Source organism: Podarcis erhardii (assembly GCF_964252035.2).
Source record: "Podarcis erhardii genome assembly, chromosome: Z".
Taxonomy (NCBI): domain Eukaryota; kingdom Metazoa; phylum Chordata; class Lepidosauria; order Squamata; family Lacertidae; genus Podarcis; species Podarcis erhardii.
This window is the reverse complement of record NC_138504.1, coordinates 32,572,229-32,587,423: the sequence shown is the minus strand read 5'-3', so window position 1 is coordinate 32,587,423 and position 15,195 is coordinate 32,572,229. Positions and strand designations below refer to the sequence as shown.

The 15,195-nt window shown below is 44.9% G+C and overlaps 1 protein-coding gene across 1 annotated transcript in view; it reads right to left on the bottom strand.

Moving 5' to 3' along the window:
- GPSM1 (G protein signaling modulator 1) overlaps positions 1 to 15,195 on the bottom strand; it is a 53,791-nt gene that overhangs the window by 30,682 nt on the left and 7,914 nt on the right. The window contains exons 3-9 of the mRNA XM_081847056.1: positions 14,837 to 14,972; positions 13,939 to 14,081; positions 12,224 to 12,347; positions 10,606 to 10,721; positions 8,484 to 8,639; positions 6,689 to 6,797; positions 3,165 to 3,291 (exon numbers count right to left, since the gene is read on the bottom strand). Coding sequence (XP_081703182.1) covers positions 3,165 to 3,291; positions 6,689 to 6,797; positions 8,484 to 8,639; positions 10,606 to 10,721; positions 12,224 to 12,347; positions 13,939 to 14,081; positions 14,837 to 14,972 — 911 coding nt within the window. The remainder of the gene's footprint in view (positions 1 to 3,164; positions 3,292 to 6,688; positions 6,798 to 8,483; positions 8,640 to 10,605; positions 10,722 to 12,223; positions 12,348 to 13,938; positions 14,082 to 14,836; positions 14,973 to 15,195) is intronic.

Sequence of the window (15,195 nt, the reverse complement as noted above, 5' to 3'; positions counted from 1 at the left end):
GGAAGGGTCCTTGAGCGTCATCTACTCCAACCCTCTGCAATGTAGCAATCTTCACTTAAATCATTTATGACAGATGGCCATACAACTTCTGCTTAAAAACCTCCAAGGAAGAGGAGTTCACAACCTCCCGCGGGAGCCTGTTCTACTGTATAATAATAATGCTTATTAAATCATATCTGCCATCCTGTATTAAAAGCTCAAATTTGTCTTGCTTGTTTCTCGTATTCTGTGCGATAGCATAGAAACAACTGAAACCATGAGTCATTCCCTTCAGCTGCTTTCTTCTTGTCGTTTCCTGCCCTTTAGCAGGTTTCAGGAGCACCACCTTAGTTTCTTGTGCATAGATGAAGCTACTATCCCCAGTACCAGGTGTTCCCCAGTGATATGTAATATTGTCTCCCACTCCCTCAAGATTTAGTTTAAAGCTCTCCTGATCAGGTTGACAAGACTCTTAGCAAACACATTCTTGCTAACCCATCTCTTGTCAGAAGGCCTTCCTCAAGGAAGCAGAGACCATGGTCTAAGAAGCCAAACCTTTCCTGATGACACCACCTGTATAGTCAGTGGTTTACTCCCAGTATTTTCCTCTTTTCTTGGGCCATGATCTTCAACAGGAAAAAGTGATGAAAAGGCCACCTGTACCCCAAGGCTCTTCAGCTTCCTGCCCAGAGTCTCATAGTCCCTTGTTACATGGCTGTGTCTGGGCAGTATTGTTTGGATCCACATGAAACAGAAGGAAGGGGCTGTGGTCTGTGGTCTTTATGAGAGAGTGTGGAAAACGTCTCTTATCCAAGATTAGGGATTTACCCCAGTTCTCGGGAGAATGACACCAGCAGCAGCTGGCCACACATTTCCAAAGATAACTTTTCACCAAAGCCATGAAGGTCATAAATCAAAACAAGGAAGGCTTCAGTTTTGAAGCTTGCCTCCATTCCACTCCTTTCTGTTTCAACGATGTGGCCAAAAAGCCACCAGCTAATTTCACCTCTGCACAATGCCCCTTAAGTTCCGCCTCTCTAGGCCACCAAAATGCATTTGTAAGCCTCTTGTTATTTTGGAAGTTTCTGCCTATGGATATCAAGCAGGTATCTTTGCTGAACTCCTTTTGCTGAACTCCTTCTGCCAAAAACATGCCTGTTTAGAATGTGAATTTTAGCCTGTTTTAATATCTTAACTTTTTGTCTGTTTTAAAGTATTGTTGTAAACCTTTATTTTCTCTTTTTTTGTAAACCACTTTGAAAAAAATAAACAAAATAAATAACTTTGCATTTTCTTTTCTGTTTTCCTTTTCAGGAACATTTTGTCCTCCTGATGAGGTCTGAACATGGGAGCCCATTCAAGGGCCTGATGAATGAGGTCACTGCTGCCACTGAGAGCTCCAGATCAAGAGCTCTGCTGGATTGATGCAGTTTCAAATCCACTTCCCACGCCAGAAATCATGCACTCAATTTCACCCAAGCCCAGTCCTTAGCGCTGCTCCTATCAAAAGGAGAGGGAGGCCAAATTGGACTCTGCGGTGTTGGAAAGTGCTGTCGCGGTTGTCATCTGGGATGAAAAAGAAACTAAAAAGCTCTAAAGGGCAGAGCTTGAATGACCTTTTAAATAAATACATGGTATGATTTTATTTCATAAACAAATATTGAGGCACCTGAAATCTTCTAAAATTCCCTCAAAGATGGTCTTGTCCTCCTTTGCAAATGTCAAGTATGTTTTCTCTAATACTGCTTAATTGTCTGAGGGGTCGCAATGATCTTGGTACATATTATCATTTGTGGTGGGAATGTCAGTTGGTGAAAGATGTTTGGAATTTAATTTTGACAGAAATGATAAACATTACTAAAGAAACTGCCCAAAATTAATGTGACTGAATATTTTTGATGATACCAATGTAGACATATATATTGTCAAAAGAATTTGTCTTGATGCATGATCTTGACAGCTTGAATAGTAATGGCAACAAGTGGAAAACAGCTCAAAATCTTACAGTGAGCACTCAATACCCCTCACTCTGGAATACAGCTATAACAGAGAAAATTATGCATAATCCTGTATCAATGAACCTGCAGACACTTTTAATATGATTTGGCATTCCTTTATTCATATACATTTTCAAGTCAACCCTCATCGCAAGCCTGGAAAATCTGGAATTAGATTGATAATCAGATAATGGTCTTTACTTGTACCTCGTTATTTTCACCCATGTGCAACTGGTCTGTAGCGTTGGAAGGGATTCCAGGGGTCATCTAGCTGAACCCCCACAATGCAAATGTCTGGTTCCTTTCAGACCATATAGAACCCTTGTTCTCACAATGATGGAACTCACAGGTGGAGAATACACACACACACAATTTGTATGGGGCATATTTGTATGAGTTAAAACTTAGTTTTCCCTCAGGAGCAGTTTTCCACATGAGTAATTAAACATTCACAAGGAGTTCCCCAAACTAGGGAGCTTCTCCATGCAAAGCCAGTACTGTGCCTCTGAGCTACAGCCCTTCTCCTTAAAAATAAAGTTTATAATCCTTAGTTTGGAGGAAAACAGGGAGCTGCCTTCTACCATGCGGGCATGGTGTAGTGGTTATGTGGCCACACTAGGACCTGGGACAGATCAGGGTTCGAATTCCCCCTCTTGGCTAGGAAACTCGCCTTTGAGGCCACTCACTGCCTCTTAGCCTCACCAACCTTTCAGAATCGTTGTGGGGCTTTAATGAGGAGTAGGACCTGGGAGATCAGGGTTCAAAGCCCTACTCAACCATGAAGCTCACTGGGTGTGACCTTGGAGGCCAGTCACTGCCTCTCAGCCTAACCTACCTCACGAGGTTGTTGTGGGGATTGGATCAGGAGGGGGAGAACCACAAATGCTACCTTGAGCATCTTGGAGGAAAATAGGAGGGATATAAATGGAATAGATAAATAAATAAATAAATAAATAAATAAATAAAACTGAATCAGGCCATTGGTCCCTCCAGCTCAGTACACTGACCAGCAGAGTTTCAGGCTCAGCAGACAGTTCCGCCCCCTTTACCTGAAGATGCCAGGAATTACACCAGGGACCCTCTGCAGTCAAAAGCTCTGCCCCTTCCCTTATTAATTAAGTGTCTCTCTTGTCTTCATGATTCTGAATCAGGCAGGGAGATAGGAAGCTGCCTTTTGAAGAGACTCACCCTGCTCTTCGTAACCGGTTCCTGCCACGGGGGTCTCCAGATCCTCTCCGTTCTGCTTCAAGCCCAGGACTGCCCTCAGCTTTGCCACATTCAAGCAGGCCGTGGCCTCCCCACCCTGATCTCCGACCTGCAAAGTATTATTAGCATCATTAATTCATGGAACAAGCACACATCTTTGGAACTTCTGCCTCGTGATTTCAAGCGGGCATGTTTGCTGTGTTCTTTTCGGCAACTGCTGTAACAATCTTGTTTCAACAAGTTTACCCAGATGTGAGTTTTAATTTGTTACTGTCTGGGTTGGGTTTTTTTTGGTGTTTATGTACGTGTGTGGGTATCCGTATATATATTCAGTACTGTAATGATATCTAAACACAGAATGATAAAAATGTCTTCAGCAGTCCAGATATTGGTCATTTCTGAGCCAGTAACAGTCAGACGAATGCAACACAGCAAAGGTAAAGGTAAAGGGACCCCTGACCATTAGGTCCAGTCGTGGCCGACTCTGGGGTTGCGGCACTCATCTCACTTTAATGGCCGAGGGAGCCGGTGTACAGCTTCCGGTCATGTGGCCAGCATGACTAAGCCGCTTCTGGTGAAACAGAGCAGCGCACGGAAACGCCGTTTACCTTCCCACTGGAGCGGTACCTCTTTATGTACTTGCACTTCGTACTTTCGAACTGCTAGGTTGGCAGGAGCTGGGACCGAGCAACGGGAGCTCACCCCGTCGCAGGGATTTGAACTGCCGACCTTCTGATTGGCAAGTCCTAGGCTCTGTGGTTTAACCCACAGTGCCACCCGCGTCCCTACAGCAAAGGTGGATGAACGCAATACATAAGATAGAATCATAGACTTGTAGAGGTGGCAGTGACCCCAAGAGTCATCTAGTCCACACCCCTTCAGTGCAGGAATCACAACAGAACAAATAACCAGTCTACTGTTGTTTTAACTTTTTGTATGCTGCAAATTATTGCTGTACATTTTTCTTAAAGTGTTAATTTTATTGCTCTAACTTTTCTGGAAACCAGAGGGTGTTGTCCCTCCCTCCCTTTTCTTGCAATCAAGTGGTGTATAAATTTTAGGAAATAAATAATTAATAGATTAAGTGGCAGAAATGCCATTTGCTGAGAATTGCAAGTAGGGAGAATTCTGCTGAGCTCAAGTCCTCCCACTGAGGCACTGGCTTGGCTATGAAAAGAGGAAGCTGGACTCCCCCTTTGCCTAATCCAGCTCCAGGGCTCTTCTTATGCCCTCATGGAACCTCCAGGTCCAGAGGCAGTCTATCTAAAGCTCTGAAATATACAGGAATCTGGATTGTCTTCCCCAGTGAGGAAGCCAAACCTATTTGGTCTTCTTTTGAAACGGAGCCAGGAAGCAAATGTGTTAGCATACCCGACTTAAAGCCAGTTCTGCCATTATATGATCTAGGGAACTCTTCTCTTCCTCCTCCTCCTCCTTGCATCCAAGCCCTTACCCAGCTACCCACCTCCGTGAAACCTCCCATTGTTCTCTCCCCATCTGTTGCTGAGTAATCTGTGCTACTCAGAGGACGGCAAAGTGTATTTATCTGGAACAGCTGAAGGGTTAATAATAGGGGATGTAACACTGATGAGAAGGTCCTCAGGCTTCGTTCTGCCCTGTCTTCCGTTCCCATTTCATAGAATTGTAGAGCTGACAGGGACACCCATGTGTTATCTAGCCCAACCCTCTGCAGAGCAGGAACCACGTAAAATCAGGACACTCTTGAGGATGCCCTCAACTATCATGATAAGATCCTGAATCCAGCCATTGGTCTATCTAGCACAGTGACTAGCTCCTCCCTGACTAGCAGCTTGTTAGCCGCCCTGAGCCCGGCCTTGGATGGGGAGGGCGGGGTATAAATAAAAAAATATTATTATTATTATTATTATTATTATTATTATTATTATTATTATTAGCTGTGGCTCCTTAAGAGCTTCAGGCAGATTTATTACCATTTCCTAAAACTAAGGAATATTCTAGTCCTCATAGTTCTGAATAAAGGGCTGAATTGTAATGGTACAGAAGAAGATAACAGGTCAGGACATTGGTCCACTGAGTTCAGTATTGTCCACACTGACTGGCAGCTGTGGCTCCTTGAAGCTTCAGGCAGGAGACATTTCCCAGTCCAGCCTGGGAATCCAGGACCTCCTGCATGCAAAGCAGGTGCTCTGCTACTGAGCTAGGGCCCTTCCCCTAAAAATAAAGGAAAGTCCTAGTCCTCATGGTTCTGAATAAATAGGAACCTGGGGCTTTCTACATGCAAAGCAAGCGCTCTATACCACTGAGCTACAGTGCCACCCTCTTTGGTTTCAAAATGGAGTTTGAATTGAGTTTTTTCCTAGACCAATAGTTTAAGAGCTTTTATTGTTTTGTAACCAAGCAACTGGGGACGTAACATTTTAAACGTTATACAGCTTATGTTTCCACACTTTTCTTTGCTGCTGGTTCTGTGATTTTAAATCTCTGCTGGGGTTCTCATACCAAAGAGTACTTGCCCCAAACTTGGGTCTTGGCATCCCAGATTTCCAACATGAAATGTCCACAGGGCGTCATCCTGAAAGCCAGTTTCTAGCCACACCTGCTCCTTAGATCTGTTTTTCTTTACCCTCTTGCACTCCAAAAAACCCCCACATTTGTTCCCAACTCAGACCCCAAAGAGGGACAAATCTCTGCCTGAACCCCTCTGAGCTGTAGCAGTCAACCCTGTGGTCAAATAATCACAGAATTGTAGAGTTGGGAGGGAACCCAACCAGACGTCCAGCTGGGAAGCCCACATGCAGGATCTGAGCACCAGAGCCCTTCCTGCTCCCTGTGTGGTTTCCAGCAATGTTCCAGAAACATTGCTGTGCACAGTTGTGGAGGCAGAGCATAGACATTGTAGCTACTAGCCCTCCATAACTCTCTGCTCCATGAATTTGTCCATTCCTCTTTCAAAGCCATCCAAGGTGGCTATCATCCCCTCTTGCAGGAGCGAGTGCCATGGTTTAATTCTGCACTGGGGCACCCCACCTGTGTCGCTGTTCCAGGACAGTCCACTCTGCTCTATTGAGAAATTCCTCATCTTGCCCAGTAGCTCCAAGTGCTGTTTGGTGGGCCTCAGATTGCTGGACCTTCTCTTCCAGCAAGGCAACCAGCTTGCACTTGCTGCAGGTATAGTTCTGAACATTCTTAGGCAGGGAGACAAACATGGCAAAGGTGTTGCAAGTCACTACAGCAGCTCCCTTGCCATCCATGTCCCTTGGTCCTATGTCACCCATGAGATTGCATTCCTGGCCTCCCCCATTAAATGCCGCTGCAAACGCCCCTGTTTACAAGTCCTGGTCACAAGCTCCCAGAGGCTGCAATTAGCAGTCATGCAATCAGCAGTAATCTAGCCCAACCCCCTGCAGAGTGGGAATCCTAATGTCCAAGGAGCACTGAACAGCTGCTAAAGGTCTATGGACACCCCCAACATTATAAAATAATTAAATGTGACGGACCACCAACAAATAAAAAAATGCTTTTACTTCTTGGGAGATTTCAAGGTGCTTCTCTGCAAAGTATAAGGCTTGTTCACGGTTTCCGAGAGAGATGTAGGCATTTTCCAGGCTCCAGCAAGCTCTTCCTTCTCCCACTCTGAAAAGGAAAGGTATATTTATTCACTTATGTTCCTATCATGCCCCTCCCTGTATCATGACAACCCGAGGCATGTAGAGATTGCCAGGCACCACCCAGTCAGGTAGAATGACATACATAGAATTGGAAAAGTGGAACAGACCCTGAGGATCAGCTAGTCCAACCCACAACAATGTAGGAAATTCCACATCCCTGACACATGGCCACCCAACCTCTGCTTAAAAACCTCCAGGGGAGGAGAGCCCACCACCTCCCAGGGGAGTCCGTTCCACTGTCATACAGATCTTACAGTCGAAAGTTCTTCCCAATGTACAGTATGTCAACTTTCTTGCATTCATTGTGAGTGCTGTACTTGACCATTGTAATGTCTTCTTTTGTAATCTTGAAGACAATATTTTAGTCTCCTGTTAATTGCATTGCTTGGAATGTCTGTACTAGGTTTAATTTTCTTTGGGAATGCTTTATTTTGGGATTCTTTGATTTGATGTCTTAATGTAGGCTGTAAACCACTCTGAGACTTCCCCTCTTGCTCCCAAAACTGGGTTGCATGTGTGGAGAGAACCCCTGAAACAGCCTTTGGGGTGATGGGAAGTGGGATTTTCCCAACTGCACAAGTTTAGTATTATGATGCTGAATTCCACAAGTGATTTCTTGCTTCAATAAGACATAGAGTTTGGCAAGTTCACCTCTATACAAATTCTCTGTCTCCCCCTTGTGGCCTCAGCTGGCTAACGGCATGAGTGTAGATATATCCCAAATCAACCCTTATTTGCCCACCTGCTAATAATAATAGTAATAATAATAATAATAATAATAATAATAATAATAATAATCTTATTAGATTTATATACCACCCTTCTCAGGGCAGTTCACAGAATAAAAAACAGGATAAAAATAAGTAATTAAGTAAAAAACCTCCAAACAATAACACACACCCTGCCCCAGTCCCACAGACACATTTAAAAGGCTGTGCAATATTAATCAGCCTAAGGCCTAGTTGAAGAGGAACATTTTCACTTGGCACCTAAAGATATATGATGAAGGCACCAGGCAAACCTCCCTGGGGAGAGCTTTCCACCAACAGGGAGCCACTACAGAGAAGGCCTGTTCTCATGTTGCCACCCACTGGATCTCTCAAGGAGGAGGCACACAAAGAAGGGCCTCAGATGATGAACACAGGGCCCAAGATGGTTTATATGGGGAGAGGTGGTCCTTGAGGTATTGCAGCCCTGAGCTATTAGATTCAATATATTTAACTATGAAACAAATGTAATACCCAGACAGATGTATGAAGCATGGCACAAAATATATATTCATAATTCATGTTTCATGTCCCCCCTACCCTTGAAAATTGCCAAGGGCTGTCAAAATGGCATTGTGGGCCACTTGCAGTTCATGGGCCATGGGAAGAACCGCCCTGATCTCTCCCTGCAATGCCAGAGGCATAACAGAGGCATTAAAACCAGGTCTGAAAACAGCAATCAACAGAAATGGAAATACTCATTTGAAAGCATAGTTAAATGAACAAATCCTGCCCACCCTGCCATGCACATGGCTGTGCAAAGGGGGCTCCTTGTAAGAAGTTCCATCAAGTCCCATTGCAGGGAGTTGGATTAGATGACCCTGGAATACAGCTCTGGGTTCTATGATATGATTCTAAGCCCAGCAGCACCACTGCCACCTCACCTGTCTCCCAGCTCCTGGGCGATGGCCAGGTGTTTCAGGTGATAATCGATGGCCTTCTCATAGTCCTGCAGGAGGGTGTAGGTGTTCCCCAGGCTGTAGCAGGATTGAGCCTCCACTGCTTGGTCCTTCAGCTGCCTGGAGAGCTGCAGGGTCTTCCTGCATTAAAAAGCAGATTCTTTTAAAAAATATATTTTATTAAACAAAATGCTGTAAACCGAAAATAGAGAGAATAAAGAAAAGGTTTAAAACGGCATAAGGTTGCACATGTTCCTTGAAGTTGTTGTTCCAAAACATTACCCAATAAGCCCTGTTCTTCCATAAACCTGCTAGGCTGATTTCACAGCATCCTAGGATTGCAGAGCTGGTAGGGACCCTGAGGGTCATCTAGCCCAACCCTGTAAACTGCAGAAATCACAGCTAAAGCATCCTGGTGGCTGGACTGAAATGATGCTGGACCAGATGCATCCGGGGTCTGATCTAGAAGGCTCTTCCTCTGTTCAGTGGCAGGGTAGCCCATGTGGGGCTCTCCAGGATGTACACAAAGGATGGGAGACCTCAAGCATTTTAAAGCCCTGTTTAACAACTTTGTGGCTCAAACTACATTTTTAAAAACAGGATAGTAAAGTGGTGGTGGGTTTCTTTTGGAAGGGAGTAGAGATAGTTTCCCCCTTCTAAACTGTAAAAAAAGGTAAGCCTGCAGGAAACTGAATAGAATAGCCATGGCAGACTCCTGCAGCAAAGCACAGAGTCTTGCAGCACCTCGATCTATTAATCATTTTAATAATTATTATCTTTCATTTTAATAAATTTAATTTATTGCAGCTTAATCTTCTGTAGACTTGATGGTAAAGTGGACTGTTTATTATGCAGTAATAAACTGGTGAAACTTTAGGCTGCCACAAGACTCTTCCTTGTTAAACATATTGCGTTATTATCTTTATTCAGACCAAGGAAATGTTACCAAAGCGTGAAAGCCTTTCAAATTCTCAAAAGCCTCCACACTTATCTTGGTTGGCTGAATTAATATATCACCGTACACATAGGTCTGAAATAGATATCCAGGCCAATGTTACAATATTTAATTTTTATTATTATCATAGCTCTTGTGCCTGCTGAGGATCCTGAGGAGGATTGAGCTTATCTAAAGTTCACGGACAGGGAATCAGAGGAGATTCTTGGATACCAGAAGGTGGCAGCAGGATGCTCTGAATGGAAGCGAAGAAAATATTTCCTGCATTTTAGATTTTTCTACAGGATGGCACGGCAGACAGGAAATGAACACGGTTGTGGCCAGTCAGCCAAGCAGTAATGGAAAGTGCTTCCTGGGATTGCATAGGATCATAGAATTGTTGATAGGGTCACCCAGTCCAACACCCTGTGATATAGGAATTTGCTCTCCCAATGCATATATAATGTCTCTAGGGGTGTTCAACCTCTCTGCAGAAATAGCTGAGCTGCGGGTGGCACTGTGGGTTAAACCACAGAGCCTAGGACTTGCCGATCAGAAGGTTGGTGGTTCGAATCCCCGCAACAGGGTGTGCTCCTGTTGCTCGGTCCCAGCTCCTGCCAACCTAGCAGTTCGAAAGCACGTCAAAGTGCAAGTAGATAAATAGGTACCGCTCTGGCGGGAAGGTAAATGGTGTTTCCGTGCGCTGCTCTGGTTCGCCAGAAGCAGCTTAGTCATGCTGGCCACATAACCTGGAAGCTGTACGCCAGCTCACTCGGCCAATAAAGCAACATGAGTGCCGCAACTCCAGAGTTGGTCACGACTGGACCTAATGGTCAGGGGTCCCTTTACCTTTTACCACAACAGGTGTATGCCATTTCTCACTTGTACACATGTAGAGAGGGAGAGACAGCGCACTACAGTGGTTAGAGAGTTGGACTAGGACCTGGGAGATGAGAGTTCTGATTTCCCCCTTGGCTATGAAGCTCACTGGGTGTGAGGACCTTGAGGGCCAGTCACTGCCTCTCAGCCTAATGTATCTTGCAGGGTTCTTGTGGGGAATGAACACAAGCATGTACACCCCCTTGAGCTCTATGGGGGGAAAAGGTGAGCTATAAGTAAACAAGAATAAAATCACACGGCAGGTTGAGATGTGGCAGGGAGACATTTTCTTACTTGTAGTACTCTGCAGCGATGTCGAACCTCCCCAAGAAGATGTGGGCATTCCCCAAATTGCTGTGGGCTCTCCTTTCTGCCGCTTTGTCGCCAAACTCCTTGGCGATGGCCAGGCGCTGGAAGGGAGGCAGGTAGAGAGAGAGAGGTGGTTAATGGCTGCAGCAAAAACACTGGGCAGTGGGGTGTACTGGTCTTGGACTAGGACTTGGGGGAGACCAGGGTTCAAATCTCCTATCAGCCATGAAGCTCATTGGGTGACCTTTAGGCAGACACCGCCTATCAGCCTAACCTACCTCACAGGGTTGCTGCAAGGGTGAAATAGGGAGGAGGAGGAGAACCATGGATACTACTCTGAGCTCCTTGAAAGGAAAGGTGGGGTATAAACGCAATAAATAAATAAAAATAAGACCACACATGAGTCAGTTGCATTTACTAATTTTATCTCCATTTTCAATTGCCATCTCGAGCGAATTTGCTTTTCATTTGTTTGGGTGTGTTTAGTTGCATTTTGTATACAGAATTGTGTGGGGTTTTTTAATTGAAATTTTGGTGCAACAAAGACAACTTAAAATGCAAGCAGCATAGCTAGATACAATCTCAAAATCAACTAGATACAGGGTAATGAGACGTCATAAAGGAATTTCTGTATATACAGGAAACCCACTTCAGATTTGAATCAGGTGAATTATAATACACTGGTTTCCTATTACTGCAGCTATTCCATTATTAATTGTTTCCCTGCTTTATTCATTACAGGAATCAGATGGTGATGGGTCAAAAAAATTAAGATGAATTTGTACAAGTCAGAACATTTGAACAATCTAGAATAGCATAAAAATTGTCATGTTTCTTTTGTCCCCTTGTTACTGCTCTTGAGATAACACTTCTAATAACACACTGTATTATACCATTGGTTTAGGGATTTCCAGCTTCTGGTGGTGAAATGTTTTGTATTTAATCAGACATGTTTGCTGCTTGGAGATTTCATTTTACTTTTTTGAACAAGCAGTTTATAAATTTTATAAAAATTGTCACTTTTTGCTTTTAAAAGTATTTTCATTTATAAACCGCTTTGGTATGAAAGGGAGTAAAGGCAATGAATAGATAAAAGTTTCTCTCATAACGCTGCAGCTCATGGGCCTCCAGCGAAGCTGAATGTGGGAATCATAGAAGTGGGGAACAGAGAAAAGGAAGGACTTTTTCAGGCAGCGCAGAGTTAAACTACAGAAGTCCCATAGGAGGCTGTGGTGACCACACACTTGAATGGCTTTAAAAGAGGACTGGACAAATTCATGAAGAAAGGGCTGGACGTGACTGAGATGTGGGTATGTTGCCCAGCTCCCCTCCAACACAACCTACAAAGAGAATGGTGAAGAGCCTCTGGGCTCTTCAGTTTGGGAGTTTTCAGCCAATTCAGGCCAAGTTACTCTCTGCATGGATGAGGATTAAAAACATGCTTTAGAAAGAAAGAAAAACATTTTGGCTTTATTATATGTTTGCATTTTGACACTGAGATTCCCTGTCATCAGATCACAGCATAGGAGCTGGGTGCAGATCAAGGGACCCACAGAATGAAAGCCTTCAAACCCCCCCCCCCCAAAGCCCAACTGAGCCTCACCTGTTTGTGGAAGATGATGGCTTTGCTGAAGTTGCCAAGCAAGTAGTGGCTGTTGCCTAGGTTGCCATATGCCCGGCCTTGGGCAGCTCGGTCCCCCAGCTCCTTCACAAGAGAGAGGTTCTTCCTGGAATCCCCCACAAAAGGAAAATGTGTTGATGTTGTTCTTGTTTTGCAATCAATAAATGGGGGGGGAAACAATGTGGAACTAGCAAAACTAACAGCAAAAATAGGAAAGCATGGGAGAATGGAAGCCCTTGTTGCAATATCTAGAAAAAATATCATAATCAGATGAAATCGCAAGCAGGATTTGAAATATGAGCAGCGGGGGAAATGATAATATATGAAACAGAGTAATATGTTCTAGGTGAAGTGTTTATTATAATAATGAACGTAAGTGGGATGGGATTAAGGGCAGCATGGAAGAAGCTGCAGGAAGTCAAAGTTTAAAAGGGGAATGTATAGGAAAAGTGAAATTTACAATTAAGAATATTAAAGCTTAAGAAAAATGTGACACACACACAAAATCAATGAGGGGAAAACAGCAGTCATGAAAACAAAGGGATAGCAAGGAGCTCCAAAAGGACCTCTCCAAACTGAGTGAATGGGAGGCAAAATGGCACGTGCAATTCAATGTAAACAAGTGTAAAGTGATGCATGTTGGGGCAAAAAAAAATCTGAGTTTCATGTACTTGCTCCAGGGGTCCGAACTGGCGGTAAAGGTAAAGGTAAAGGTAAAGGTAAGAAACAAGCTTGGGGTCATAGCAGAGAGCTTGATGAAGATGACACACTGAGTGGTAAATTCCATGCTAGGGATCATTAGGAAAGGAACTGAAACTAAACAGCCCGGATAATAATTCAATTAAATTTATGAGGCGACCACATTTGGAATATACTACGGTATGTACAGTTCTAGCAGCTCCTTGTGTAAAAGATATTGCAGAATTGGAAAAGGTCCAGAAAAGAGCAACCTAAATGATCCAGGGGATGGAATGATGACTCCCCTATAGGAAAGGTTGCAGCATTTGGTCAGGAAGTTTATAAAATGATGTATAGCATAGGGAAAGCAGATATTAAAAAGTTTTCTTCTCTCTCTCCTAAGACTACAACTGGTGGACATCCAATGAAGCTGAATGGCGGAAGATTCAGGACAGATAAAAGTAAATACTTCTTAGTTAAACTATGGAACTCCCTCCAACAGGAGGCAGTGATGGCCACTAACTTAGATGGCCTTAAAAATGGAGTAGACAAATTCATGGAGGAGGAGAGGGCTGTCAATGGCAACCAGCCCCAATGGCTATGCTTTGCTTCTGTGGTCGGAAGAAGTAATGCTGGAAACCACAACAGTTGCTGGAAACCACAGGAAGGAGAGATCTCTTGTGAGCAAATGGTGCTTGCTAGTTTCCCACAGGCAACAGTTCAGCCACTGCAAGTACAGTCTGGTGGACCAGATGGGTCGTGGGCCATATCCAGCACGCTCTTCTGGTGAGGGGGCCATCCTCAAAGACTGAAAATCTCTCACGAAAGGGGGCATTGAGGCACAGCAGGGGAGCAACAAGGGTAGCAACTTTGAATGAAGTGAGGCTGAAAGAGAATGGGGCATTTTTACAAAGACTCCGCTGGACATCAGGTGCACTGGAGCTGCATTGGAGGGAGTTGGACTAGATGACAATTCTATACTTCTAGGCTCACTGCCTCAATAAGGGGTTGTCACTCACTCATAAAATTCGGACGCCTTCTCCAAACTCTCCTGGACTTCCTCGGGCAAGTGGTTAGGCTCCTGGGGCAAGCTCCAAGACAGATGCTTCCCTTTAGCGTGGTAGACATTCCCAATGTTGTACAACGCCCTCGCCTCTCCAACCTAGAAGAGGTGGGGCAGAGAAGGTATTCATGCTGCCTTGGGTTTCTCTCTTACACTGGCTGTATGGACCAGGGTCCTCATCCTTGTTGATTTCAGCATGGATGCATAAGAAAAGCCCTGCTGGACAGGTCAGTGGCCTATCTAGTCCAGCATCCTGTCCTCACAGTGGCCACCCAGAGAAGCCCCCAAGCAGGACCCGAGTGCAAAAGCAACTCTCCCATAGTTGTTCCCCATCTTCTGTATACATAGTCTGCTATCAAAAGAGACAACCTTAAGGAGAGCCTGGCTGCTGGATCAGGCCACAGACAGGCCACTATAGCCCAGCACCCTCCTCTCACAGTGACCAAATGCCCCTAAGAACCTGGAAACTGAGACAGACTGCCTCTGGAACTGGAGGTGCCATAAGGTGAGCCTGATCACTGCCAGATCAGGCCAATGGCCCATCTAGTCCAGCCTTCTGTCCTTATTGGCTAACCAGATGCCCATTATGGAAAACCCACAATCAGAACCTGAACTCAACAGCAGCACCCACCCCGACTTGCCATTCACAGGTAGACTGCCCCTGGGCATGGAAGCTCTGCTATCACTGTTGACATTCATATAAAGAACCATGATGGATCAGGCCAATGGGTACCTTCATGGTGGCCAACCAGAAACCCCATAGGAAGCCCCATGCAAGGAGGGCCTGAGGGCAAGAGCATTTCTCCCTTCCTGTGCCTGCCGTTTCGTGGTGCTATTTTTTAGTGTGCAGGTACCTTGTCTCCCAGCTCCTGGGAGATGTCCAGGTGCCTCTGGCAACAGACCAGGGCCTCATCAAACTGCCCGAGGATCTTCAGCGTGTTTCCCAGGTTGCCACTGGCTTTGGCTTCTCCGATGCGGTCCCCAGTGGTCCTGCGGAGAGAAAGCAGAAGGCGGTTCCGGGTGGCTCCACTCCAGCAAAGACACAAAGAAGACCCAGGCAGGGATAGGAAGGAATGAAGCACCCCAATGGGGCCCTTCCCTTCCCTTCCTTCTGTCTCCTCCCGTCCTTTCTTCCCTTCCCTCTGACTATGTAACTGGTTTACAGCAACTCTCCTCCACCCCCTGCAAATTGTAGAATAAAAAGTTAAAAACA